Source organism: Orcinus orca, chromosome 11, assembly GCF_937001465.1.
Source record: "Orcinus orca chromosome 11, mOrcOrc1.1, whole genome shotgun sequence".
Classification (NCBI taxonomy): Eukaryota; Metazoa; Chordata; class Mammalia; order Artiodactyla; family Delphinidae; genus Orcinus; species Orcinus orca.
Window position 1 is genome coordinate 4743652 of NC_064569.1, and position 27950 is coordinate 4771601.

Sequence of the window (27950 nt, forward strand, 5' to 3'; positions counted from 1 at the left end):
CAGCTGCTGTTCTCCTTAATAACAAGAGGGGAAAGGAGGGAGGGAGGGAGACACTGAGAGGAGGAGGGGAGGACCGGGAGGGGAGGGAAAGGGAGGAGGAACCGGAGAGGGGGGTGAGGCGAGAGGGAGGAGAAGTAACTGCCCAGCCAGTTTGCGTCACTGCCTCGGAGAGCAGAGAGCAGAGCGAGCTGGGGAGAGCAGACAAGTTTGAAGGGGAGGGCAGGCAGAGTCAGCAGCCCCCGGGGCGCTCCTCTCCCACCGCCCATCCCTTTCCCCTCTTCTTCCCCAGCTTCCCTCTCTGCCCTTCGCTATTTCCCCGAAAACCCCTTATTTAGCCAAAGGAAGGAGGTAAGGGGAATCCTCTCCCCTCCCCCCCTCCAAAAAAACCCCCCAATTTTCCAGTCCGGAGATCGCAGGGGCGCGAGTGGGCACCCAGCTGGCCATGGAGCTGCTGTGCGGAGAGGTGGACCCGGTCCGCAGGGCCGTGCCGGACGCCAACCTGCTCCACGACGACCGCGTGCTGCAGAACTTGCTGACCATCGAGGAGCGCTACCTTCCCCAGTGCTCCTACTTCAAGTGCGTGCAGAAGGACATCCAGCCCTACATGCGCAGGATGGTGGCCACCTGGATGCTGGAGGTAGGTCTGCAGGCAGGCGCACCGTCCGTCCCCGCCCGGACCCCAGACCCCACGCGGGGACCCTGAACCTGCGAGAGGGCAGCCTCCGCGCCCGCCTCCCCGCTGCTGCGCGAGAGGTTACCCCGTGCCCTCGGCGAGACGCGTGGCTTCCTTTCTGTTCCTTGCGGGGTGCAAGATTAACGGGGGGAGGGGGGAGGAGGGAGGAGGCAAATCTGGGAGCAGCGAGGCTGTCCCGGGGCGGGGGTGGGGGAGCATCCCGCGCGCGGGTGCCTGCCTGTGGCTGCCTCCTCCCCCCCCCCACCCCGACCTGTCTTTTGCGAAGCCGAGGCTGCTTTAGGTGCCTTGAAGAAGGGAGTAGGAGCGGGAAGCCGGGACCCCAAAGTTAAAAAATCAGCCCCCCCACCAAAGGCCAGGGCAAATTCGTCCTAGCCTCGGGTACCCCCCCCCTCGCCTGTGGTCGCGACTCCGCGTTGGCACTAAGGGGGGAGGGCGGAGGGAGAAGAGAAACGGGGAATTCAGGAGCCCCGGAAGTCACACTGAAGAAACGTGTGTTTTCGGGGAACCCAAAAGAACCACTTCTTTCCCCTCGCTCCGAACCCTTGCGGAGCGAGCCGTGTGCCCACGTCTGCACGGCTCCGGACCTGCCGTGGTTTCGCCATGTTGCTTTGTAAACTCGGGGTGGAGAGGCTGGAACGCGTCGCCCGCTCCCCCTCTCACCCCACTATCCCGGCCCCCCACTTCTGATGGCGCCTTCGCCCCCGATCCCCCCCTCCCTCACGAAGGTTACTTACGTTTCGGCCTTCAGTTTCCTGGGTGCGGAGAGCTGGGTGGGGTGGGAGGGGGGAGGAGGTGTGTGCAGGGGCGATAGCGGGTCCCCCCCGAAGGAGAGGCCGGAGCCCCCCGCGCCTCTCTCCGGCGGCTCCCCGTTCTCGTCTGTCCCCCAGCTCTTCGCCACCGTCCCCGGCCTCTGCCCTTGTGGGCCGCGGCCGGACACTCCCGCCGCCGCGCTCACCCCTGCAAGTTTCCCCCTCGGTATCCAAAGCCCCAGGGGTCGCGGTCCAGACCTTCCCGGCACCCCAAACCTCCGTTGCGGGTAGCCTGGGTCCTCTGTGGGGTTTTCACGGCGAAAGGTCTTGTCTGGGGTATTTCCTCGATTTTTAATTATTTTTTGAACCCGTCTCCCCTGCCCCGACTCCGGCCGCCCAGGCTGCGCGGCGCTGGCTCCCTCCGCCCTCCCCCCGCTTCCCCACCTCTCCCCACCCACCCCCCCAAATGCGGCGACTGGGCCTGCGGGGACTCCCCCCGACAATTTTTTCAATTGTCGGGAATGATAGAGCAGGGTCTGGGGGTCCGAATGAGACCAAGAACGAGACCCCCGGAGCCTCCGGAATATTTTTATTGATTTTTTGAAAAGATGACGAAATCCAAAAAAGAGAGTGAGTGAGTGCGAGCGAGCGGAGCGGTGAGCGGCCCACGGGGGCGGCGGGGCCGGAGCTGCTGCGCCCTCGGCCTCGGGGTCCTTAACCCACCTCTCCGGTGAGTTTTTAGGCTCCCGGGGAGGACCCCAGCGCGGATGGCCATTCAGATTGACCCCAATTTCCTCGCCTTCACTCTGATCGCTTATTCTACTCCCCTCCCCCTCCCCCCCGACAAATTCAATATTTTTGTCGTTTTCCTAGATTGTGCGGTTTCCCTTTTTTCCTCTTTTCCTGATATTATGGTCTCCCCCCACCCCGACCCTGTCCCCTCGTGTCATAGGTCTGTGAGGAGCAGAAGTGCGAAGAAGAGGTCTTTCCTCTGGCCATCAATTACCTGGACCGCTTCTTGGCCGGAGTCCCAACTCCGAAGACCCATCTGCAGCTTCTGGGGGCCGTGTGCATGTTCCTGGCTTCCAAGCTCAAAGAGACCATCCCGCTGACCGCTGAGAAGTTGTGCATTTACACGGACAACTCCGTCAAGCCTCAGGAGCTGCTGGTAATGACTGCCTCCTTCCCCCCTGCCTTTCTGCTGTCCCCTATCCTAATAATATACTCTGATGCCGCTGCTCCCAGAACAGATCCTTAGGACCCCAAATTACCCATCCCTGACGTTTTCACACTTCTGGGAACTCTTTAACACGACGCTCCTTGCGTTCCTACTGTGTGCGGGGCTCTGTGCGAAGTACCGAGACTCCACCCATGAATAACGTCCTCACTCAGGGAGGTTTGTGTTGGTGAGATTCATTTGCAGCCGCTTACGTATGCAGAGGAGGCATGAAGCACAGTGATAAAATATTTTAATTAAATTCCAAATTTTCAATCGCGGAATTCCGAGACAGAAATCAACCTCTCACATGATTCTCAAATACACGTGTGGCGTGTCTCCTAAGAACCGGGAGTTCAAAGGTAGGTCTTAGGCACCTCTTAGAGTCTCAAGATACCCACACATAGTAGCTGTTCACTTAAATACCAGTTCATTGGCTTTTGAGCAGAGTCAAATTGGGCCCTTTGTCAGAGGGTTGGGAGGCCTGAATTCCTGTCTCCGGTGGGGCTGTTACCTCTACATAGACACGGGGTCCTGTCTGGACTCTGGTTTTCTGCCCGCAAACCTTTTTCCCACCCGATAGGACTCTTTGCCCCTGTAGCTTCATACTTAAGACGGCCATGTGGCAGCAGCGTGGCATTGGTTGGGTGGCTCCAGAGGCCCACCTTCAGTGATCTGCACAGCCTATCTCCCAACTGTTTGGAAAAGGGGCCCCCTCTTACCACCCCCCTCCCCCTCCCCCTCCCCGCTGGCCAGGCCTGCACTAAGTCCACAGGGCCCGGGACTGGCTGCCTGAACTGAGCTCTTTGTGAGAGGCCTTCCTCCCTGAGGCTGTGCTGCCACCTAGCGGCAGACATGTGCAAGGATGGGGAGGAATCTCCGAGAATGCAGAGGGGCATGAATGACCTCACCTTTGAACAGTTGCCAGATTTCAGCTGCTTCTGGTTTGGTCCGAGAGGCCCAGAAAGGTGCTTTCTTCTAGGAGATCTGCTTCCTTTAATAATGGTACAAGTCGAATGGTTTATACTCGCATTCCCCCGTGAGAAGGAGAGCTGGAATTTCAAGCCATCTTGGAAGACACTGACTGTTTAGTAGTCTGTCTGGGTTTTCACCGCCAACCTCCCGTAAAAAAACCAAGGCAGACTTGAAGGCAGGTAAAGAGAGCATGGTTAAAATTGGGATGCAGTTATATTTCTCACGGGAGACGAGGAAAACGAATCTTCCTTTTGCTTCACTGTTTCAACATGATGGGGGACTCGGGTATGTTTCAGAGCACCCCAATTTTTTTCCAGGGGCTTGCCAAGCTAATTTGTACTGCTGCAGACAAATCTGCCTTTTTCCAGTCTCTGTCTCTTTATCCCAGAAGTTGAGAACTGGAGGAGTCCTCCTATTTTACCAACAAGAAAGCCGAGGCCAGGGAAGGGGAGGGAGTTGGCCCAGACCACACAGCCAGCCGGTGCTGTGGGTCGCAGGCAGAATAGGGCTCTGGTGGCCGGCTTGGCAGGCGGAAGACAGTCGGTACCTTGGGGTGAATGGGGGAACGGACTACACTGGTAAGCTGGTCGCTCATTCTGCTGATGACGATAGATCGATGGGCCTGTTTTTCCCTCTGACTGCACGTAGTTTTAAGGCTTTCTCTTTGGCTTGTTTCCCTTTGAGCACAATTCCCCACAACGTATCCCAATAAGGGAGAGAAACAAGGTTTTTCACTAGGTGGGCTGCTGGTGAGAGGCCCACAAGAGACAGGGTTGCACAGTGCCAGCATTTGGGCTGCGGGCTTCTATGACCTTGAACAAGGACCTTCACCCTGCCCTGAATCACCTCCAGCTGCACAAGGGGGTTGCCAGTGACCATGAGGTCCTTCAGTCATGGTAACAAAGGCCGGTGAAACATTTCAGTGGAAGGGTGCCCCGTGTCTGAGTATCATTTCCCAAGATTTCTGCATTACATGTCATGGGGAAAGTTTTAGCAGCAGAGAGAAAAATGGTACATTTTGGCACCAACTACGAGCAAGCTAATTGGTTGCCAAGGATTTGGGCCAAGAAACCTAATTTTGAGCTTTATTCTGTGTACATCATTTTTCCACGAGGATTAAAAAGACCATTAATCTGGTGATAGATATACAATAAATTGCTACGAAAGGGCTACAATGACCTTGGTGGTATCTTACTGTAGATTCAACCTTCTGGGTGGGCGGGCAGAAGCATCCCCTGGAATGGAAGTCAGGGTCGGGTGCGGGTCGGGGAGCTGGAGAGGCAGAGAAATAGAAGAAGGTACCATCTTGGCAACAGCTACCTGGGCGCTCATTATTTTCAGTGGAGCCTGACCTTTGAAGCCTGAGAAGAGCCGTCACCCACTTCAAAGCTTAGGGCCACTCTGATAAACGGCCCCGCCTTCCACTCTAATGAGAATCGTTCCGAAGACTGGTCTGGATGCCAAGCCCCCAGTCCCGGATGCCAGGTCAGCCTGTGGGCTTTATACTCTTCCCTTCCTCCCTCCGTCCCCAGGAGTGGGAGCTGGTGGTGCTGGGCAAGTTGAAGTGGAACCTGGCGGCCGTCACCCCCCACGACTTCATCGAGCACATCCTTCGCAAGCTGCCTCAGCCCAGCGAGAAGCTGTCTCTGATCCGCAAGCACGCTCAGACCTTCATCGCTCTGTGCGCCACTGGTAGGAGCTGCTGGAGCCCGGTGGGGGCCTGGTGCTGGGGAGGGCTTTGGGGGGGGGTGGATTCAAGGGGAGGAGGACCGCAGCCCTAACTTCCAGGGATTGGGGGGTCGAGGGGAGGGGGTCCCAAGTAATCTAGAGTCCAAGGTTTCATTCCTGGGCTGTTTCTTCCTTCCTTTATCTCAGCTGGTATATTTTCTCTCTCTGCCAAGCTCATAAATGGTTTATGAGGACAGGTGTGGTGAGGGGGGGAAAAAAAACAGCGCCTGTTAAAATATTCTTTATGGTGTTTAAAGTGCTCTTTGAAGATTATATATACTGCCCTCTGGTCGTGTTTCAATCTTTCATCTTTGGAGGAAAAGGATGGCTTGGAGATAAGCCCAAGAGGAAATTTGGAGGGGGGCGGGATGCAAATATAGGTCCGAGGAACGCTGTCAAGATAAATACCGCCTGCCCTGATAAGTGGTCAGGGAGGCCAGAGGAATTCTTTTGGCTGCAGGGCATTTACTGCCTTCTGGCAGCTCCTTCTGCAGGGTTCGGGTGGACATGTGGGGTTTTCAGCAAGGACTGCTTCCTGCGCCTGGGCTCTGCTGCCCTCCCTCCATGTGTTGGGGTTTTGACTGCAGCCTTTTTAACGCTGCAACCGCCTTTTCATGTTAAGAGCGCTACACCCACCCCATTGATCCCGCAATGGATACATAGTCCTCGTTGGCCCGTTTGCTTTGCAATTAACTGATAAACTAAAGGCAGCGGTTTGATACCGTCTCATCACACTGAACTTTGGCCAGTTTCCGCCGTCTTCCCCCTCCCCCCATCTTTTTCCCCCCACCCCTAATGGTAGTGGCCATGGGAGAAACTCCGGACCCATCGTTGGCCAGGGTGGAGCGTCAGGAGTTCATATTTTCACAATCAGAAGTGTTAGGGAAAAAACTTGCTTGGGTGGACCTTTCCCCCCTGCCCCGGGGGAGAGGGCGGGGTCCACGGTTGCCAGGAGCATGTACTGGAATTGCAAAGGTGGGCCTGGGGCTTGACTTCTTTCAGTATCTTGTTACGTGTTAAGATGAGCACGTTATCTGCAATGTAGCCTACGTGCCCTGTTCACAGTCAAAAGGTCGGGCTTTGCTACTTACCAGCCCGCGACCTCTCTGAACCTCAGCCTCTTCATCTGCAAAATATGCCTATTGACACATGACGCTCCTACGGCCTTTTCAGGTGGTTAGGAAAACGCACATCAGAAGAGAGATGATGTACAAGGAGGTCCTTTGTCAACCAGGCAAGGTGTAGGCGATGTGCCCTGGTACCAAATGTGAAAATGTCTCCGATTCTGACTTTTACTGAGTGGATACAATGACTTTCCTAACCCTAACCCTGCTACCCCCGTTTGAGTTTAGCAGGATGCTGTGCTCAGCCTTTGTGGGCTCAGATGCAGGGTCCAGCCCCCCCACTGTGGATCCCAGAGCAGGCTTCCCGTCCCTGAGCTTCCCAGATCCAGGCCCAGCCTCGTGGAGTGTCCGTGCCCTGTGCCCTTCCTGCAGCCCTGGGGGACCATTCTTTGCTCGCGATTCTTGCTGCCCTGCACACAGTAGCCCTTCTTCTGCTTCCTCCCCTTCTGCTGTCTGGCCTGGCCCCTAGAGGTCAGCCCCTCATTGACTTGTCATTTTGTCTCCCAGGCCCCGCTGTCCCTTCCTCTCCATTGTCATGATTCACTGTGGAGAAGGGGTCAACCAGCCCTTTTCTCTCTAGGACAGCTGACCCCTGACCCTGCACTCTCCCATCGCCCAGCTGTCGATAGCCAGTGCTCTGCTCTGACCTTGTCTCTTGACGGACGTATCTTTTGGGGTCCATCTGCCCACTCCCCCTCGCTGATCTCTGACTCGGGTCGGGAGGGTGGGTGGAGTGACCCAGGCCAAAAGCAGATCCCCGGATTGCCTAAAGGCCCACCCACGCTCTAAAATTGGGGATCCCGTCCGCCACCCCTGGCCTCCTTGGCCAGGTCCTTGGGGCAGCTGCCACGTTTGGGGCCCGAGGAGGGAGCCTGGGATTCAGGGGCAGGGGATAGAGGTCTGAGGGGAGGCGGGGGAAGTCGGGAAGACTGCCCTTTGAGAGAGGAGCTAGCGTGGGGCAGGGGCAGGGAAGGATGGGAGTAGGAACACCTCCAGCTGGGTACTGAGCGCCACGCATGGACAGCTCAGAGCACAAGGAGGGTTTCACACGTTTCTGGGTCTAGAGGGGATGAGCCCGTCTGAGAGGCATTTCTTTCCCTGATCTGCCCTCGAGTGTGTCTGCATGGCCGAGTCACGTGGCATCCCGCTGCCTGGGGTTTTAGGGCCGTGGGCCTGACGGAGTAAAAGCCAAGGGGCCGCTTTTCTTGAGGGGACCACCTTCCGGCTGGATGAGATGCCTCGTTCTGGGGCCAGGGTGTGTGAGCAATGGGCGCGTGCCCGGGCCAGGCCGGCAGGTAGCCGGCACGAGTTACAGCAGCACAGGTCCTGCTCCGTTCCGCTCAGGGATCCCGGCCTTTCAGGGGCAGCCGCGACCCTGGGGCTGTGTGGCTAGTTGAGGGGGAAAGCTGCTTGTGAAAGAGCTGGCGGTGGTCCCGCGGTCCGTGGAGAGTGCCTGTGTGTGAAAGGGGAAGACGCGGGCAGGGCAGGGCTGCCAGTCCTCCTTCCGGGGGCTTGAGGCTTCACATGGTGGTGAGACAGAGAGAGGTGTCCTCTTCCCTTCCCAGCCCTGAACAGCCTCTGGGGTGGAGACTTCGGCTGGTGCCGGTCGGTGGAGGCCATGGGGTGAGGGGAGCCCTTCATATCCGCCTTCCCTAGAGCTTTGGACGCTGGGCAGCACACTGTTCTCAGCATCCCCCTGGTGCCGCTCTGATGGCAGAGCCCCCAAGTCTGCCAACGAGGAAAGAGACCATTGGGATGACTCAGGATCGCGCCGGCGTGGGGGAGATTCCTGACGCATGACATCATGCTGAACAGATGATTCCAGTTAGTTTAGAAGAGCCAGTGGCATTGAGTTTGAACTTGGCGCGGGCGGGGGTGAGGGAGGGGGTGTTTAGCCTCCCTTCCCACGGCACCCTGCATCTCCCTCTGTGCTTAGGAGCCCCCCACCCCGAGGTGCTGCCCTCAGCTATCCAGGCTGCCTGCCCAGCGGGCCTGGGCCCCAGGGATGGCGATACCCCAGAGCTTCCCCGTCCTCCTGGCTGTACCTGGACGTGTCTCGCGACGCTTCATCCCTGGTTTACAGCCGGACAGTGGTGGCCCAGAGAGGGTCCATGACTTGGCCCCTGATGCAGAAAGGGAGGTCTGCCTGGGTGGTTGGAAGGTGGAAGGAAGAATGGAAAGCCCTTTCCATCTGCGACCCTCTGAGTTCCCTCCACCGAGGAGCGGCCACGGGGCCCCAGGGAAGTGGACTGTTGAACGGGAGTCTCAGTTCTTCCACACGGGCAGCTTGACAGGGCCCATCTCACTTCCCACCAGGCCGTAAGGTGCGTGGGGAGCAGGCTGAGGGTCCTCGTCCAGCCCCCCACCGGCTCCGGCCTTTTAAAGGCCCACCTGAGGCAGGTTGGAGGAGAGGGAGAGAAGGGCATCCCTGGTTCTCTTCCCCTCGGAGCGAGCGCCTCTCGCCCCCTAGTGGTGAACAGAAGCACAGTGGTCACGCTTGCCGGTCAAGGCCTCGGCCACCATAGTCAAAACAATGGGGATAAAGCCACCCCCAGGGCCGTGTAATCTGTGGTTTCAAACCCGCTTAGCTCAGAACGCTTCCTTCAGTGAAATCTTAACTAAGTTGATGAACTGTGGAGCAGCTCTCCTGCCCTTGTCCAGATTAAGGAGCCCAGTGGGGCCCCAGGAGGTCCTTGGGTGGTGAAGTGTCTGCAGGATCCCACAGGGGACTGGGGCCACAGACGGGAGGCGTTCCCATCTCCTGGACTCCTGAGCCAGGGTTCCTTCCTTTGGCCTTTTCTCCCGCCTCTGATGGGAAAGATGGCCGTGGATTCCCAGTGGGGCGTGGGCGGTGCCTCTGAAGAGCTCTCTACCTGCTGGTGAGTCTCAGAGTGCAACGTCCAGATGCCTCTCTCCATCTTAAGCCCAGGCCCGGCATCAGACGTTAGACAAGTCACTTAACCTCTCAAGATTTCATCGATTCACCGGTAAAAGGGAGTGTCTTGAAGCAGGTGAATTTCACCTTGTTCTTTGCTAATTCTTTGCCAAGTAAGCAAACAGTAGGAACACTGCCTGGGCTGGTCGGTGGAGAAGGTGGAGGTCAGGTCAGGGCTGCTGAGCTATGGGACCTGTTCCTTGGTTCTGGGTGACCCCAGCTGAATGAATAGTCCGACTTCTCTCTCGTTCCTTGTGTGCTTGTGCCCTCTTTCCATCCCCCTGGGAGGCCTCAGCTTCCCCCACTGCTGACAAAGCAGCAGGAGGCAGTGGGGACGCGATGAGGCCGGTTCTGCGAGAGAGAGAGAGAGAGAGAGAGAGAGAGAGAGAGAGAGAGAGAGAGAGAGAGAGAGAGAGAGAGAGAGAGAGAGAAAGAGCCTCAGGGCGGCCAGAGCAGAGCCCTCGTTCTCCTGGCCTTGCTGTGCAGGGCCTGCTGTTTCGCCGCATCCCTGCAGGTGCTGAACAGAATCGCCGACGGTCAGCATTGCCCACCCCGATCCCACAGCGGGCCCCTGGGGTAGGGATAGTGGGGTGATGACAGCGATGCTGCTGGTGGGTGTCATGGGTTGTTTACCGAGAACCAGGCCCTGTTCTCTTAGTTGCATCCTCAGAAGTACCCTATGAGAGTCTAATTATTATCCTCATGTGTAGGTGGAAAAATGGAGGCTCAGAGAGGTCAGGTAACTTGCCCACCTTCACGCAGCTGGTAGGTGGTAAGGTCACCAGCCTCCGTGGCCTCCACCTTCCAGTGCTTGGAGCTGCTTGGCCCAAACCCTTCCCACCTCCTTTTGGGGAATCCTCCTAAGTGTGTGTCTCGAATGCTCCTATCCTTTCTTGGAGACATTTCTTTAGAAGTCACCTAGCCATTTAGATCATATGTCCCGTGTCTTGGGGGAATCATCATGGTGCTGCCTGGAACAGGGAGGAACACGTCGTAACTCGATCAGAACGGGTCCCTGCTCAGCTAATTGCCTCTCACTCTGGGGGGCGGGTTCTTATTAAGTCACACACACTTTAGCTTTCCAGGTGGGCAGCTGAGGGTGGAGAGAGACCCTCACCCCTGAGCACACCTTCAGCACCAACATAGAGCTTGTCGGCGTTTTTTGACCAAGAGATTCAGAGATTTGGGAGAGATCGTTACTTTGTATTTTATTTTTGCAAATAGCGTTTCCCCCACTGGATGGTGGGGACATTTACATACATCTTTGTATTCTCCTGATATCCCCACGTGCATGCATGTTGATGCATTTCTATTTACGTATTTATGGACAGTTGCAATCTTGATCATAGCACGTGCTCATGAAGCCTGATTTTATTTTTGCCCCCTCCCTCAAGTAAATATCGTGAATCTATCCATCCAGTTCCGTAGCCAAAAGTTGAAGGTTTCCAGAAATGGCTGAATGGGTTGGATGGAACTTTCCACAGGTGAGTGTGGAGGTTAGTTAACAAGAGCTAGTACAAGGACACGACCCTTCAGATGTTTTATTCAGGTGTTTTTCTCTCTGCCATTTCCCCTACCAGCAGAGAGGGGGTGTCCCTGGGTGTGGTCTTGGGGCAGCCCCTGAGGCCATGCAGAACTGCTCTGCTCGATGGAGAGAGATGTCTTGTGACTTTGCTGCCTGGGGGAAGCCGTGCTGTGTTCTAGTGTCTCTTCCTTATTCTTTTCCTTGAGAGTCGTTTTTACTCCAGAGCCTTAAGTAAAAAGCCAGTTAGAGCCGGAAGGCCCCGAGAAGATTAGCCAGCCTACCTTCTTCCAACTTTTTGGACCTAAACCATAAAGGAAGAAATACATTTTATAAAGCAATTCAGGATAACTGTCAGTATACGTCAAATCGATACAAATGTTTCTTAAGACAGTATTGACTCTCACTGCTTGCATTACTTCCTGATACTTTCTATGCTAACATTTTGTTCAACTCAACAACAATAAAAAATGCTGGTCACCACCTACAAACGAATTTCATGACCCTGTACTGAGTTGCAGGTGGAGGTTAGAAAAACTAGTTAGTTCGCTGCTCTAGCTCTACCCTCCTCATAGATAACTGGGACTCCAAGGGGCTGGGAGGGAGGAAGTGACTCGCCCAGGGTCCCACGGGCTGGACCTGGCTTTGTGGGAGAGTCGGGCAGTTGTCGGGGCCCTAGAGGGGGTCACTGCCCTGCTGCTCAGCAGCGCCAGCCTAGCTTCCCTGGCCCTGCCGGTGCTGCCCAGAGGCTGCCGTGTTCATGCAGCCCTTGCTCCCCAGTTCTGGGGGGCGGGGCAGGGGACAGTGTCCCTTGGCATTTTCCCACAAAACGAGAAGGGAGGTACGATCCTCTCAGCAACCCCAGGACCATCCATCCACACGCCCTGACTGCCAGGATTAATTCATTTGCTGGAAGTGGGAGTTGGGTTTGCAGGCAGCGGGATGCAAAGATAGGTGTGTGTGGGCTCTGCTTCCTGGGCTGAGGCCTGGGGCAGGGGGGCCGGGGATCCCCTCCTGCCCTGCCCTTCCCTGCCAGCTGCTCCCACCCGGGGCCTGTGTGGGCCCAGGGCCACGGGCTGGCGGCTGCCTCTGCATTGTGAATGTCCCCGGGGGGAGCTAACGAGGTTACTGGGCAGAGAAACACTCCTGTGTGACCCCATGCGAAGAGACCTACAGCAGAGCGGGAGGCAGGGAGGCTGGCTTCGTCACTGTCCGGGGACAGAGAAGAGGCTCTGGACGAGTTAGAACACAGCAGGCTTTGGGTGGAATGGCGTAATATATATACATCCCTCGAGAGGTGGAGATGATGCGTGGGCTAAGAACAGAAGACCATGGAGAAAGACAGACAGACGGCCAGGCCTGCTGTGTTCGTGGGATTCGGCCAGGAGGGGAAGGGCGTGTGCCTGGTTGAGCAACCCAGCGCAGTTTCTGAGGACGCCACTGACCTGATGTGGACAGTGGGGTCACTGATAGAAGTGCGTCCTTGGACTATGTTGATAGAATAGCAAGAGGGGGAGATAGTAGGTTGAACTGTTTCTGTAGGTTAAACGCGGTGCTTATGCTGGGAATGGAAGTGTGACCCACGTCTTCCCTCTACAGCGATCCCCCTCCCTCCAACTTTCCACTTCTACATGCAGTGAATTCACTGCGATGATGGCAAAACTAGAGAGAACCCTTTGTGGAAGATGCTCCCCACTCCGGGGCTGCGGTCAGGGTCAGGGACAAAGCTCTCACCTCTTTCACCTATCAGCACAGGACAGGGGGAGGGCAGTGGAGACTCAGGCAGCTTGGTTTCTCATCCACGACGTTAAGGTACTGATTGTACACAGCTTCCGTGGCTGACGGCTGTATCACACAGGCTGTAACGAGTCAGGTCCTGGCCGTGTCGGCAGGTGGGAGCCCTTAGCAGCAGGAGCAGGGCTAAGGGGTGTGTATCCTTACCTCCCTGCCATGGACAGCTGTGGCCGATTTGGTTGCCGGCCCTTCTGGGGGACACCCCCCCGCCCCAGAAGAAACTGGTGTTTGGGCTCCCAGGCTGGTACATAAAAGCATCCTCTGTAGTTGCTCTTGGAGAAATGGAAAATGAGGGGGTTCGAGCCCATCCAATGTATCATCGTTTTTCCACTTGTCTCTAGCAAACCACTCTTTTTTTTCCTCAGCAAGAAAATGGGATCTTCAGCCCTCAAAGCCATAAAATCTAAAGCAAGTCCTTCCTCTGATTAGGACGGCTAATAGTGGGAGTGTGATTGGCTTCCTGTCCTCTCTTCTAACGTTCTGAGGGCCCTTGACGCTGGGTAGAAGTGGGGAATTGTGTGAAACTTGCCCCCCAGCACCCGCCCCCCATGGCTGCTTCTCCCACTTTTCTTGCATGGCCCATGGGATCTTAGTTCCCCAACCAGGGATTGAACCCGGGCCCCCTGCAGTGGAAGCATGGAGTCTTAACCACTGGACCACCGGGGAAGTCCTTTTCTTTTTTTTTCAATCAAATCATCTCTTTTGTTCTGAGCCGTCTCAGTCCTTGATGCCTGTCCAGAGAGCATGGCAGAGTCACATCAGGGCTGTCGTCCTTCCTAAGATTCACCTGCTCGTACTTCCCCCTCCTTCGAACGTGTGGAGCCCTTGGCTCGTGTCGCTTGTGTGGCACGTGGGTTATCTTGTCTGTACTGGTCTCAGACCTCCCTGTTCTACTCGGTCTCCTCCTTTTAAATCTGGAACCACCACGGTCACGGGCAAATAAATGAAGGGCATCTTGTGAAGGAAAGACTTAGGAGAGGGTGCATCCGCGGGGGTCCTGACCTTCCGCCTCTCGTCCTCGCAGACTTCAAGTTCGCCATGTACCCGCCGTCGATGATCGCAACTGGAAGCGTGGGAGCCGCCATCTGCGGGCTCCAGCAGGACGAGGATGTGAGCTCGCTCACGGGCGACGCCCTGGTGGACCTTCTGGCCAAGATCACCAACACCGACGTGGTAGGTGGCCCCCGTCCATCCCCTTGGCTGTGACCAGACCTCTCTTTCCTCAGCTCGGGGAGAGAGACAGTTGGTTCAGTGAGGAGGTGGCCGAGGTTCTTTGTCTGTTGGTTTCTGTTTTCTGAGATCGGCACCCGCGGTCATACAGAATTCAGCAGGTGAGGCCCCACATGCCATCAAACAGAGAAAAGAGCTTCGCAAGCAGAGACGAGGGGGGAGGGAGGGCTGCTGACCAGTTTCCTGTGTGGCCCGGGCTCCCCCATGGGTCTGACTTGTCGCCTGTTGCCTGTTTCCATTTATGTACAATCCGCGGCCTCTCCTCCGGCGTGGAGCCTTCTCGCCTGCTCACGGGCGCTGAGGCTGGCAGGCAGGGCCCGAGTGAGCCCCTCCTGCACCTCAGGGCTTGGGAGACGGAGGGGCCCCCCGCCGTCAGGAGGCGTCCACCTCCACAGACCTCTCCACCCCGCCTGCCTCTCACTTCCCTTTAGTTCAACGTGATGACGGATTAAAAAGCGCTTTAAAAAGAGTTAAGTGCCGTACAAATGCAAGGAACTATTATTAGCTATAGATTTTTCCATTCTGGGTGCCCTGTGGACAGTGCAGAGGCTGGAACTCTGGTTGCCAGCATTTGGAGCTCCTTAGAAGAAGAGAGGTTTGGGGGACAGCCCAGGGGCCAGGGAGGCTCTGATTCAGCTAGCTGGAAATCGTGGTCCTGAGAAGGTTGATTCTGCGAGGTCAGAGAGGGGGAGAAGCCGGGGTCACCGGCCTGGGACCGGAACCTGGGGGCTCTGACGCCCAGCCTGGGAACCCTGCATTCCTCCCTCGCCGCAGCTCCTGGGATCTTTTTGTTTGAAAAAGGCCTTTGGTTTAAAACCACTCGAGAGAGGGGTGTCAGCTCTGAGGCCCCTCTCAAGTCACCATGGAGAGACTCAAGAATGCAGGGGAACTTTGTGATGACCCCCTCTAGATGGTCAGGGGGATTCTGAATGCCCTGCTGTGGGCATATATTGACTTATAAGGGATAATGTGGTTTACAGGCCTGGGGCCAGTGCCCCCACCAGGGATGCTGGGCAAAAGGGTAGATGTCAGCACGCCTAAGACTGCAGTTGGCTGGCCTCCCCCCCGACCCCCCCCAGATTTTGCCTCGGCCTTCATTACCATCTCAAGGACGTGGCACAGGGAGGGGTTCTCCTCTGAAACAGTTCTTAGAGATGCTTTTCAAACGCTGGCTGCAAACAGGCTTCCGAAGCGTGGTTTCCAAAATGTAGATGGAAAAGACCCTCCAGTGCAGCTTCCTGGGAAGAATGCTCTTCGAATCCTCTAGAGGCAAATCTTGGACGGAACTTAGCATTTATAGAAATGATATGCTTCCCTCCTTTTCTGAATATCTTCTATTGAGGCTGCCTTGCCAAAAGGACTCCCAACCCGCTGAAGACCAGCCCCTCCTCGACCCCCGGGGACAAAAATGTCAGTGACAAGTGTTTGATTCCCCCCACCCCACCCCCCGCCAGCATAGTAACCTCCTTCGGATATTTCTAGATGTGCCCTGATGGGCCGATTGTCCCACGGGGTCTCCAGCTCTCTCCCGCATCTCTCTGTCACCCGTTACTGTAGGCTTCAGATGGACAGAGGTCGCTCCTGGGGTGCCAGGGGAGCTCGTGGGCTGTGCCTTGCTTTTCAAGTCCGCAAACTAGTCTCTCGTTTCATATGGGAGACGCTGCTTGCCCCTGTCAGATACTATGTAGCCAGGCCATCCTGGTCGCTGTCAGACTGGGTCAGCTAGACGCAAAGCTGGTTTAGAGGTTCCTTCTAAAAGTCGCCAGCTGTTGGACGTGCGCACATCTGCCTCGTTCTCACCGGTCGGCCCCGGGTTAAACATTTTAATGTGCCCGTTTCAGAGAACAGCTGGAGAGCTCAGGAGGTTCCCAGCTTGCCCCGGGTCCCCAGAGCCGCATCCCGCTCTCCCTGGGGACGTCCTCGGTGCCTCAGCTATTGTGTGTGCCGGACGTCGGGCGCTAAGTCCTCCCACCCATCAGCCTGTGTTCTCCGGAGAGCTCTCGGGCAGGCTGTCACCTTGTGAGCAAGGCCCACAAACAAGCGAGGCACAGACAGCGTGGAAGAAGGTGGGGGGCGGGCGGCACACGGAAAATAAAAGATGAGCTTCCTGTCACCAAGGAACGTAGCGATTGTATGGCGAATCCACGGTAAAGCACGTAAAACCCCAGCAAATGAAGATCAAAGGAGTGGATGGTAAGTGGGTGTTTGGAACTAGAGGAAATCAGCCCTCGGGAAGGAGCTCTCCGGGCCTAACGTAAAATGCAGAGTAGAAGCCATCACTTGGTGGTTGAAAATGGCCTTGGGATGGAGAAAGAAACTGTGGTATGTGCATGCCATGGGACATTATTCAACCTTAAAAAGAAATGAGATTCCGATACATGCTACACTGTGAATGAGCCTTGGACGTGTTCAGTGAGATAAGCCAGACACAGACAAATATCGTGGGATGCCGCTTACATGAGGTCCCGAGGCCCCTAGACGGCGTCAAATCCATAGAGACAGAAAGTGGAATAGAGGTTCCCAGGGCCCAGCGGGTGGGGGAGTGATTGTGTAATGGGGATGGAGTTTCCGTTTGGGAAGAAAAGTCCTGGAGAGGGTGGTGGTCTCGCGACACAGTGAATGTACTCAGAGCTGACGCTGTACACTTAAAACTGATGAAGACGCTCAGGGCTGGGTGGCGTATATATTGCTACAACAAAAAGTTGTAGATACCCACATAGACGTAAAATGTCCTTGGGCCACACTGAAGTGCCCAGGGGTTTGCGTTGAGCCCCCCTCCCACAGGGAAGCCCAGTGCCCAGACCACCTTCTGCCCTATGGGCCCTGGTGCACGGGCAGATAAGAATCGGGACGTGCCGGCCTTTGACCCCAGAGTCCCTACGGTTGTGTGCTAGCCCCGTGCCCCTTGCCCCTCGCACCTAGAGACCTGGGCCAGCTGACGGTGTCCTTTTTCCGTCGATTGTCAGAGATATGACTGTAGAAAGAGGATCCCCTCTTTCTCCCCTGAGACAGCCAGAGCCATCTCTCCGGCTCTCTGGCTGGCGGCAGGGAGCTTTGATGGGAGGGACCCACGCGGCCCTGAGAAAGCTGCTCTCTGTTGTTCGCTCTGGTTGTCAAAATAAACCGGAACGCTTCATTCCAAAGAGAAAGCTGAGTGAGAAGCCTGACAGTTTTACAGGGAATGAAAGTCTCAGAGGGTGGTGTATTTTAAGTCCTCTTTCCTTCTACTCCTAAGTGTTGCTAAAAACAGACACCAGCCAGAGAGGCCATTCTGGCCTTGGGGGAACGTCTACCGGGGCTTCCGTTGCCAAGGGTCCGCTTGCGAAGGGGGGGACCGACTGGGCCACTTCCCTGGCAGAATCGGGGTTCCTCTTCCGTCCCCTCGGCATCCTGCTGGAGCTTGGTGCCAGCCTTTATCTCCCTGTTCACTTGTATATAGACTCTTTTGAACGAGGCCCAACTTTGACTCAGCCTTTTCTCCAGATCCCCTGGCAGAGTCATTGGGGAATGATGGAGGGAGGGCGGGGGAGGAAGGAAGGGGGACAAAGGCTGGGCAGGTGGGTTTCAAGTGTGTTTCTAGTGCTTTGGTCTCCCCAGGTCTTTTGGAAAAGCTAGATAGGTCTTAACATTAACAATATGTCAGGGTCCCCTGAGTTTTACCTGACTTTATCTTAGAGCAAGTCACTTTGTTTTCACGTGACACCATTTTCCTAAGTCACTAATGAACAAGTAGAATTGGGGCTCACGGGCCATGAAGATGGGAAGTTACTGGAAGGTATTTAACAGGACAGGTATAGATGGGAGTCGTCCTGTCATTACATGTATCCTTTTCTACCTAGATTACACCAAAACTCTCTGTTGCCTTCTTTTTTCTTTTTTTTAAAGCCTTTATTGAATTTGTTACAATATTGCTTCTGTTTTATGTCTTGGTTTTGGGGCCAGGAGGCCTGTGGGATCTTACCTCCCTGACCAGGGATCGAACCCACATCCCCTGCATTGGAAGGCTAAGTCTTAACCACTGGACCGCCAGGGAAGTCCCTTGAATTCTTAACTATTGCCCAGGAAGATTCCAGGCCATCCCTCCCCTAGGGTCATCCGCAGCGCCAGGGAAGACTCGATAGTGACTGCATGTCAGAACCCCAGGGTCCCCACCCTTGCCTTGGTCCCCGGAGCCCTCACAGCACACCTTCTCTTGAAGGCCCCCGTGTCCCCCAGACTGTCCTTTGTGCCCCGAACAGGGCCTGTGGTCAGAAGCCCGCAGGAGAGTCGCTGGACGGGAAGCCGGGGGCGGGACGGCAGAGGAAACAGAAACGGAGACCGATGCTTCCCGCCCCTGCTTGAGCTCGAGTTTTGCCGCGGGCCTCATTTGGTATTCAAGGAAATAAGCCCAACAGGCTGTGAAGAAAGGAAGAATGAGATAGTTTCCTAAGTTGTCTGTGCCTGAGTTGGCCGCGGGTCTGGGGCTCATTCAGCCCTTTGTGCCCCTGTTGAGTGCAGTGCGTGTGTGGTGACAATGCCGTGATGCAGTGACACTGGAGGCTGATGGTAGCAGTTCCGCAGCCCATTCAGAGGGCCGAGGAGGGTGCGGGGCGCGGGGCTGGAGCCAGCACGCGGAGGAAGTCGGGCCGGGGAAGGAGCCGGGCATCACAAATGCCGCTGTCAGGGCTGCGGGCCGGGGGTGGGGGGGGGAGGGGCCGAGCATCCTCGGGCTGGAGGCCTGCCCGACCCCCAGCACTGGAGTGCCACCTGTCCAGGCTGACAGACGAGCATTATGGCTCTCCCTCTAAGCAGCTTAATTTGGGGCATCTCGGCACAATGGCTGGTGCTTCTGGAGGCTGCGGAGAAGCAGAGGGCCCGGAGCCCCGGCGCTTGCCGTGCGCGCAGCATCTTTTCATCGGAGGCGCTGTCGGGGGTTTTCCAGGCCACTTGGGCTGTGTCTCCCTTTCTCGGAGATTCTCTGCTCTGTCTTTCCTTAGAGCCCGGAAGAGGCGGAGAGCTGCACAGGGAAGACAGTTCTGGAATTGGAGTCTCGCCCTTTGAAGGCCAGGGATCGTTTTTAACTAGGTGTGATTGGGGGAGGAGCCAGCTTCGGGTCGGCTCCCTAGCTGTGAAATGGGCGCAGCTGGCTGTTGGATCTCCAAAAGCCCCCCAGAGCCCCCAGTTCTCAGATCCTGTAAGGATCTGTGTGTGTCGCCTTAGAACTCCGCCCGTGGACACATGGCCATCACTCTCTCCAGCTTCGCTTTGGGTTCCCTTCAGGCTCTGCAACTTGTCCCCCCTTCTGTTTCCTTCTCTGGGCTTGGCCTCCTCCCTTCGTCCAGATCACCCCTCCCACCCCAGTCCCCCCGGCGCTCTCCTACCCACTCGGGAGACTGGGAGCCCCTCCGGCAAGACTGGGGCCGGGTGGACTGGGTGGAGGGGCGTGTCTGCTGAGGTAGGGGCACCACCCCGCCCTCCCTCGGACCTCACTTTCCACCAGCTCACAGGAAATCCACACGCTCTTGGGACGCCCAAGAAGGACTCCTGCAATCCTAAAGGAAGGTTTAAAATGCAGGGAGTGAGCTCTGTTTCCAGGAAGAGGGATGCCGATTTCCTTCCTGCCACTGTCCGAGTAGAACGTGCAACATCCTTTATGCAAGACAAGCTCTTGCCCTTAAGTAGGTTTTCATCTAGCCGAGAGCGAGAGGTCCCCGCAGTTGAAACTCAGATTAGGACAGTCAAGTCATGAAGCAGTGGAACCAGGGGAGGGTTAGACGGAGACCCCAGAGCGCTTTCCAGCAATGAGGGACACCATTGGTCCACCGAGAGCTTTAGCGTCCTGCTGTCACAGCTGAGCCTATGGGCTTCAGGGTCCCTCGTTTCTGGGGGAACTGCTATAGTCGTCCCTTTTCCCTTGGAGTAAGAGATATCAAAGAGGAAGAGCTGGCCATAGTCAGGAATGATTTAGATTGAAATTCAAGTGGGACTGGAAAAGTCAAGACAGGAGAGTTTGTGTTTAATGTGAACTCTTTCTTCATTTTATTCGGGAAAGCTGTTTTTGGCTGGAAGTTACATAAATATGACATTCGACGCCTGTGTTCTCTTGAAGTCCCGTAGAAGTCACTGCCCAGTGTGCCAGCCCTCCCTGTAGGCCTTTCTCAGAACTGTTCCTTTAGGGTCTAAGGCTGCTGGGAGGGAAATCTAAATACCGGGAACAGTAGGAACATGGGTGACCCAAAGGGAGACTGCCCGTGGCCCCGAATCAAATTCTTTAGCTCTCCAGAGCCCGGTCTCCCTGTTTGGAGGACCATCCATTCTGGCTGCTGGTGTGGCTAAGGCAGTGATGGTCACGGCATCCTGAGTTTGTCGTATTATTGGGGTGGCAGATGTGCTGACCCAGAAATAGAGCCTTGGGGAAGGAAAGTCGGACAGGATTGGCCAGGAGCTTCCTCAGGGACAAGCCAGAGGAGTTTTGACTCTCGCCAGTTTTTACGTTGTTAACCTTGTTGTTTAAGATTAATTGTTTGAGATCATAAGGCTTTCGGGTCCTCTAGTGCCTTCCGCTGAAATGCAGGTGCCCTTAGAAGCATCCTGCCTTTAGCCTTCACCACCGAGCACCTTCGTGAGTGGTGAGTGACCAGAAGCACGGCCACTGCAGGACGGGCCTTGGAGGAGGAGTGCTGGACGGGCAGAGCAGGCAGTGGGCGAGGCCCGTCAGCTTCTAATTCACCAGTTAGGGGGTCAGGCAGGTTAGAGGACATGACCAGGCAAGGCCACAGGCCAGTCTGAGAAACGTTGTTGGGTCCTCAGTGGCCAGTCCCTGGCTCTTTCTCATTGGGGACGGAGAGCTCTGGGCCGGGGTACGTCTGCCCTGCCGGACGCTCCATCCACTGTGCCCGCTGCACTGCCCGCCTCACCTGTCCTGAGCAAATGCTCGTTCGTACCTCGTTTCAAAGAAATCTCAGGAATTCTTTCACAGTCCAGGATGGACTTCTTTCTGTTCGTAATAAATGATTGTCGTGTGTTGAACTTAGCACTTTGTCCAAATGATCGCAGTTGGTCCTCCGTCTGTGAGCGTTTCCTGAGCCTTATTTTACAAGTGGGGAAACTGAGGTCAGAGAAGGAAGATAACTTAGCGGCTGCCTGCAAGTCTGGTGGGGCGACAGCAAATACCCCTGCCTTCTAGTCACTCTTAGTTCATTGCAGGTGAAATTTCATCTCTGCCCTCAGTGCTCGGTCTGCCATTGCTCCCGATCTTGAATTTCATACAAAGCTGAAATGGATGAGAGATGAGAAAGGAAGGGAAACGGTGTTCCTGAGGACCCCAACTTTATTTTTAGATCTTGGGAAAATAGAGATAACGCTTTGGTGCTCGGCAGACAGTAACCGCTGGGTAGTTGCATGGCGAAACAAGCACAAGGGAAACGTACATTAAACTGTGGAAAGACCCAGGCAGAGTGGATTTAACCTATTCCATGTGTCTGTGCTGCTCACGAGGGCACAGGAAAGCAGGCTTGCCAAGGAGAGATGTTGGGAAATAGCTCCTAAGAGCAATTTCTTCAGCTCACCTCCCACTTGCTACTACCAACCACCATCCCTCCCTAGTGACACCCACGAATTGCCGCTGTGTCCCACGCCACCCAGCTAACAGAAACATCTGCCTGAGATCAACACATGGTGCATCTTCCCTACCAAATATAGACTAATATCAAAGCAATGCTGCAGGGATTTTTTTGCCTATTCCCAAATTAGACGGCTCAAGTGTCCAGAATTTTGAAAACATTTCTGTGTTGTATTTTTATGAGAGTTAAGGGAACGGTAAATAAGCGAAAAACAGATTGCTTGTTTTTAAGCGGTTCCGCAGTCGCTGTGAGGATCAGTGTAGTTCAGTCCACTCTCTTATCTATCCCTTGGGTGGTCTAGTGTGGTCACACTGTCTGTACGGCTGGCCTTCCCCTTTTCCTTCTCACCTCCCGGTGTCCCCAAGCGGGAAGCATCTCCTTGGCCCTTGGATTACCAGGCACCGTGTGGCCACAAACAGCTGCTCATCTTGGCCAGTGGTGCCCAGGTCCTGTGCATACACTTCACCTGGGCTTCTGCTAAAATGCAGATTCTGATCTGACTGGTCTGGAGAGGAATGAGGTTCTGCATTTCTTTTTTCTTTCTTTAATTAATTAATTAGGCTGCATCGGGTCTTAGTCGTGGCCCTCGGGATCTTTCATCGCAGCACACAGGCTTGTCTCTGGTTTTGGCGTGTGGGCTCCGGAGCACGGGCTCAGTAGTTGCGGCACCGTGGGCTTAGCTGCCCCGCGGCCTGTGGGATCTTAGTTCCCCGACCAGGGCTCAAACCCGCGTCCCCTGCATTGGAAGGTGGATGCTTAACCACTGGACCACCAGGGAAGTCCTAGGTTCTGCATTTCTAACAAGCTCCCGGATGGTGCTGATGCTGCCGGCCCGTGGACCCCACTTGGAGTGGTGAGGTTCCGGCACCGGAAGGATGCATCTCCTGTACGTTTCAGCTTTCTTTCTGCTGGAAAGCGAGCGCAGACTCAGGCGGGGCTTGAATCATGTGTGTTCTCTTCGTCAGTTGCTCTGCGTACTGTTGCCTTTGCTAACAGCTCTGGTCTGGACCGTTCTTCCTCTAGGATTGCCTCAAAGCCTGCCAGGAGCAGATTGAGGTGGTGCTGCTAAACAGCCTGCAGCAGTACCGTCAGGACCAGGGCGACGGATCCAAGTCGGAGGACGAGCTGGACCAAGCCAGCACCCCTACAGACGTGCGGGATATTGACCTGTGAGGATGTCGGGCAGGCCGAATGGGAGAGAAGCGTCCAATCTGCTCTCTCCTTCTCTCTGGTTGTGTTTTGTTCTCTTAATGTTTTAGGATGAAACTTTAAAAAAAAAAAAAAAACCTGCCCCCACCTAGATCATATTGAAAGATCTTTTAGAAGTGAGAGATAAAGGTCCTATAAACACGGAATCAGTAACAGCATCTGGTGCCTATTTGAAGTACAACAGAAGGGAATCCCGTATATATGCGAACAGTTATTATTGTTTGATGATGTTAAAAGTCATAGTAAAATGCTTACAGGAAAACCTGCAGAGTAGCTAGCGAAAATGTATGCCTGCACTATGGGAACAAATTAGAGACTTTTTTTTTTCCTGTTATGAACTAGCATGTATGTACCCCTGGTAGGATACTTTCGAGGAATTGCAGATGCCACTTATGGCAGGATTAGATTGCAAAGCAATGAACTCGAGAAGGAGTTAGAAATAAGGAGGGACAGGATGGGGAGGGAGTTACAAAATAATCTCAGTGCGATCGAACCGTTTTGGATGGAGAAGCGCCCTTCCTCCCGACCACCTGTTTGTTACTAAGTCAGGAGCGTTGCTGGGCCTCTCGTGACAGCTCTCGCTGTCTACAGTAGCTGCTACCTAAAAGAGGTGATGTTTGCCCGTTGGACACAGGTGATTGGATCCTGGGGTTTCACGTTTTTCGACATCTTGCTTCTTCTTCCAAACATGGTTCGTTGCAGACACCACCCAATTTTTATCGAAAAGGGGCAATCTAGCTACGGGCCATCCCCAAAACTCCTATGAGATGGAGGCAGATGGAGCCCGAGGGTGGGATCTGGAATGGAAACTTTTCTCCTGATGTGTTCAAGAGAGTAATGTGACCTTGGCATCCCTCATTAGGAAACAAACGAATTCTTTGGTGCTGATTGGCGTGTCTGGTCCACAGGTGAGCGTTTTGGTATAAACCATTCCATTCGAAAAGCACTTTGAAAAATTGTTCCCGAGGGATAGATGGGATGGTTTATGCAAATCATGCAGAGTAGATGCCTCCCTTCTCCTCCTGTGCCCCCTCCCCTCCTGCCCCCAGTTGGGTTGCTGTCCTGTATCTGACACTCTCTGGCATCCCCACCGGAACTCAAGACACACCCTCTTCCGCTGAAATCCCCATCACAACATTCCTAAAAACAAAGCTCTGTTACCATTTTGGTGGCACAGAAGGATCTTAATTCCCACCTCTATACTCCTCCTTTGGACATGGAAAAAAGCGTTATTGCTGGTGCAAAGACAGACAGCGGGTCATCAGTGTGGCATTTCGTTCCCGTTTCCGTTTTTTTGTTGATTTCATTGCAAGGTTGCATTCAGCGTACTTGAATTTTTTTTCCTCTCCACGTCTTAGAGGCATTCAGTTAGCAGAGAGGTTGAAGCACCAACTTTTTTTTTTTTTGCACAATTATAATTGACAGGTAATGAAGCTATTAAAATATTTGCCTTTTTAAGTAAAAATAAAAAAAAAGATCAGAACAGGGCTACTCTGAAGAATTGTTTTATACACAGATTCTGCCTTGTTTCGTAGTATAAGGGTTTAAGATGGAGAAAAATCTAAGGGTCTCTTATTTTTCATTTTATTATGTTCAGTTTTTTATTATTTTTTTTTTTGCGCTGCTAAGAAGCTGAGATCATTCATTGTTATCCACGTTAACAGTACCTATAGCTGTAATGTTTCACCGAGTGTGCTGCTATCTTATAAACAATTTTATAATATATTATTTTCCCGCTTAAATTTCCAAGTCCTGAAGTAGATGGTTGAGATAGGAGTTCTTCGTACTGGAAAAGCCCTTCCATACATAGTTTGTTTTCTTCTGGTAGCGTATTCATGGATTTTTTTTTTTTTTTTTCCTCTCTGGTCACATCCTTCAAAGACAGAGTATTCTTTACCTCAGGTGTACTGGACAAAATCAATAGCTACAAAAGAAAATGGTTCACATTTTTGTTCTCATAATACCTCACAACCGGACAGTTTCTGCTTGGGAGCCCATTAGTCAGGGAAGGCAGAAGGCGGGGAGGAGGCTGTGCGGCCCCTCCCAGGTGGCAGGTGGAGGATTTGGCCCCAGGGTGTCTCACGCCCAGGGACCTCTTCCGTGGTGAAGGTCATCAGGCTTCCATTCTGACTCTGGTATCCTCATCATGATGGAAAAAATGCAATTGAACCAAGGGATTTCCCCTCCCCCGCAAGGCTGACACTCAGCACAGAGGTTGATGCAGTGGAGTAGGTACCACGTGGGTACCAGCGATCAGGACACAGACTAGAGAATTCCAGCAGGCTATCTGGAGAGTCTCATCTTGCAGGCCTTTCTAAAGCAGGGCTCTCATCTGCTTTGGGTCCTTTCATCTGGAACGTTTCCCCTCTCTCTGGCCCCTTCCCGGATACGGGCAGCCCCCGTTCAGGATGATCTCGGAGGGTTTCCTAGGTCTGAACCTGCAGCAGGTAGGGTTGCCACGGCAACTGCTCCCACCTGTCCGGCCTGCGGCAGGCAAGCGCAGCCAGGTCCTTGCTAAGTGGCACTAAATGGTTTTCAGGTTTTAGATCGTGCGTTGAATTGGCATGGTTGGAAAGATGGGTCAGATGAGTATTGGATTGGTGGTCGAAGGGAGGTAGGGAGGCTGCTTCTCTGCAGAGATATGCAGCCCCAGATGCGTCAGTCTCCCTTGAAGTGTGTGAGAAGGGTTCGGGACTTGGTGAGTTACATGACCACCCATTCCAGTGGGTGCTGTATCCTGAGGTTCTGGAGAGGAAGGCTGAGCAGCCTGTGTTTTATCGGGAGCACACTTTGCACAGGCCACTCTTCTAGGCCCCGAGGGGTTCCACAGGATGGAGGAATGCATGGACCCTAGAGTTCTTGGGAGTCTTGGAACCTAAAGAGAAAGCCAGGTACAGATCCCTTGAACAGTGACCAGCCGCTAAGCTCAAGGGGAAGCAGCAAATGAGAGAACCTGACAAATAAGGAAACAGGCCAACAGACTCCCCCAGAGTCCTTCACTTTCCACTTTCCCTGGAGCCCCCAGGGGGCCGCTGGGGCCTTCTGGTTTTTTCTTCTTCCCAGCCCTGGAGCCCCCAGGGGGCCACTGGGGCCTTCCGGCTTTGTCTCCTTCCCATCCTCAGGGCCTAGTGTGATGGGAGGTGTAGGGTTGCTGGTGAGGAGCGCGCCAGGTAGTTTAGCTTTTCTGCCTGCTCTCTCCTTAACACAGAAGAAGGGATCCCGGCTTTGCTGAACTGGCTTATACCCGCTCCCTGGATTGGTTTCCTCGGTAGGAGTTTTTGTCCCAGAGGAGTTCACTTCTCCCCATGCATTTTGTTCTCTTTCCTCCCACTAAGAGGGTTCCAAACCTATTCTGGTCTTTTTCCACCTTGTTGTCTTTCTCTCTCTTCTTTACTTCCTCCTCTGTATGGTTTTTTTTTTTGGTGGTTTTTTTTGGTTGTTTGTTTGTTTATGTTTTTCTCCATCAGTGGGAGCTAAGTTGTTCCCCTCACCTGCCAAATTTTGGCCAAATCCTACGGGGGAAAATCCTTGTATGCCAAAAATATATGCTAAGCATAATTCAGTTCCATGCGGGTTCATAACAGCAGAGAAGCCTGCAGGCGGGGGCAGGGCACCTATGCCTCAGCAGAACGCCCCCCCCCCCACCCCCAGGCTGAGAGAAGGGGCTTCTGTCCGGGGAGGCTGTCCTCTGGAACTGCCCCACCCCACGGAGCAGCCCACTGCGTCCCCCAGCCGGGTCCCTGTTGGGGCGTGTGCTGCAGCGGAGGCCCGGTTCGGCCTCCTTCAGCATCCGAGTCGGGCACGCGTGGCTCCGAGGGGACGCCACCTCGGCTGCGGGCATCGGGGGCTTCCCTTGCGAAGGGGCTGCGGACGGTAGCAGGATTGGATGACTTTCTCGAAGAGGGCAGGGGCATTTTCCCTCCACGGGCCACAGGGGTCAGGGCTGGGAGAAGAAAAAGACTCGCACCTTATCTCATGTAAATAATTTTCTAGCTCAAGAAGAGAATATTGGTAGAGTGGAAATGGGAAGTAAGAATGGGGGGGCAATCTGAGTAAGCCAGCTGGCTTCTAAGCCAAAAGGATTCCTCTTTGTTTATCTTTGAGACAGTCCGACCCTGAGAATAGCTTTAAAAGGGAAATTACTGCTGAGACGGTAAAGTCCCCTTCAGCCAGCAGACGCTCTGTAGCTTCGGGGCAGTTCCTGTCACCCGTTGGTACAAAATCGGGCCGGGAGATTCGAGAGGACGTGTATGGCTTCCTCATCCCACTTGGCTTTTCATGATTCTGGATTCTCAATGACCCAGAACCGTCACTTCAGCCAGGACCACCGTTCTGTATCCGTGTGTCTCTGCTTTTAGACTTGGCTGGGCTGTCAGACCCGATTCCTGGCTTAGGTTTCCAGAAGCCATCGGCAAACATACACACGCATGCTGGAGCTGCCGCATTTATCCCTTCGCCTGCAGCCTACTTTGGGGAAAAAAGTGCCTTACTGACTGTAGCCATTACAGTAGCCAGTGTATTTTGACAGGTGCCTATCCTTTAAAAAAAAAAAAAAGTTCTCGTGGTTTCTTTCGTTTTGTTTTTTCAATTGGTTGTATTTCTTACTGCTGGCCAGCTCTGAAGTCCCCGGCAGATCACCAGGCCATTGGATTTTTTCCATTATGTTCATTACCATGTACCTCAGATCTCTCTCTCTCTCTCTCTCTCAGTTACAGTTTCTCGTCTTGGACTTTCTTTTATTATTATTATAATTTTTTTTTTTTTTTTGCTTTAAAATGAGTGTGATGCCATATCCCGTCAGTTTTATTCTCTCACCATGTACTCTGTAAGAGGTGTGGGTGTTTATTTGGTCGGCATGCGAGCAAGTGCTGAAGTAGCATGATCAGTATACACGGAAGGTTTTTAGGAAGTATGGGAGAAAAATGTTGTATTGGCCATGATGGTGACATGGTATAGTCAAGCTGCCTTTTCAGAGGTCCTATCTGTTCAGTGTTAAGTGATTTTTAAAAATAATAACCTGTTTTTCTGACTAGCTTAAAGATGGATTTGAAAATGGTTTTGGATGCAATTAGGTTATGCTATTTGGACAATAAACTCACCTTGACCTAAATTCTCTGGCTCTTTTGACTTCTTTCTCGACCAGCAATCCCCGGCGTGGAACACAACTTTCTTG

The 27950-nt window shown here is 54.1% G+C and overlaps 1 protein-coding gene and 1 long non-coding RNA gene across 2 annotated transcripts in view; one reads left to right on the top strand and one right to left on the bottom strand.

Annotated features, from left to right (window-relative positions):
• Positions 1-1862, bottom strand: part of LOC125960523 (uncharacterized) — a 28353-nt gene extending 26491 nt beyond the window's left edge. The window contains exon 1 of the long non-coding RNA XR_007470266.1: positions 1429-1862. This is a non-coding gene — a long non-coding RNA (uncharacterized LOC125960523). The remainder of the gene's footprint in view (positions 1-1428) is intronic.
• Positions 151-27887, top strand: CCND2 (cyclin D2). The gene is made up of 5 exons (XM_004279014.4): positions 151-637; positions 2396-2611; positions 5167-5326; positions 13762-13910; positions 22592-27887. The coding sequence occupies exons 1-5, from the start codon at positions 443-445 to the stop codon at positions 22739-22741; spliced, it is 870 nt and encodes a 289-aa protein (XP_004279062.1). The 5' UTR covers positions 151-442; the 3' UTR covers positions 22742-27887.
• The last annotated feature ends 63 nt before the right edge of the window (positions 27888-27950 follow it).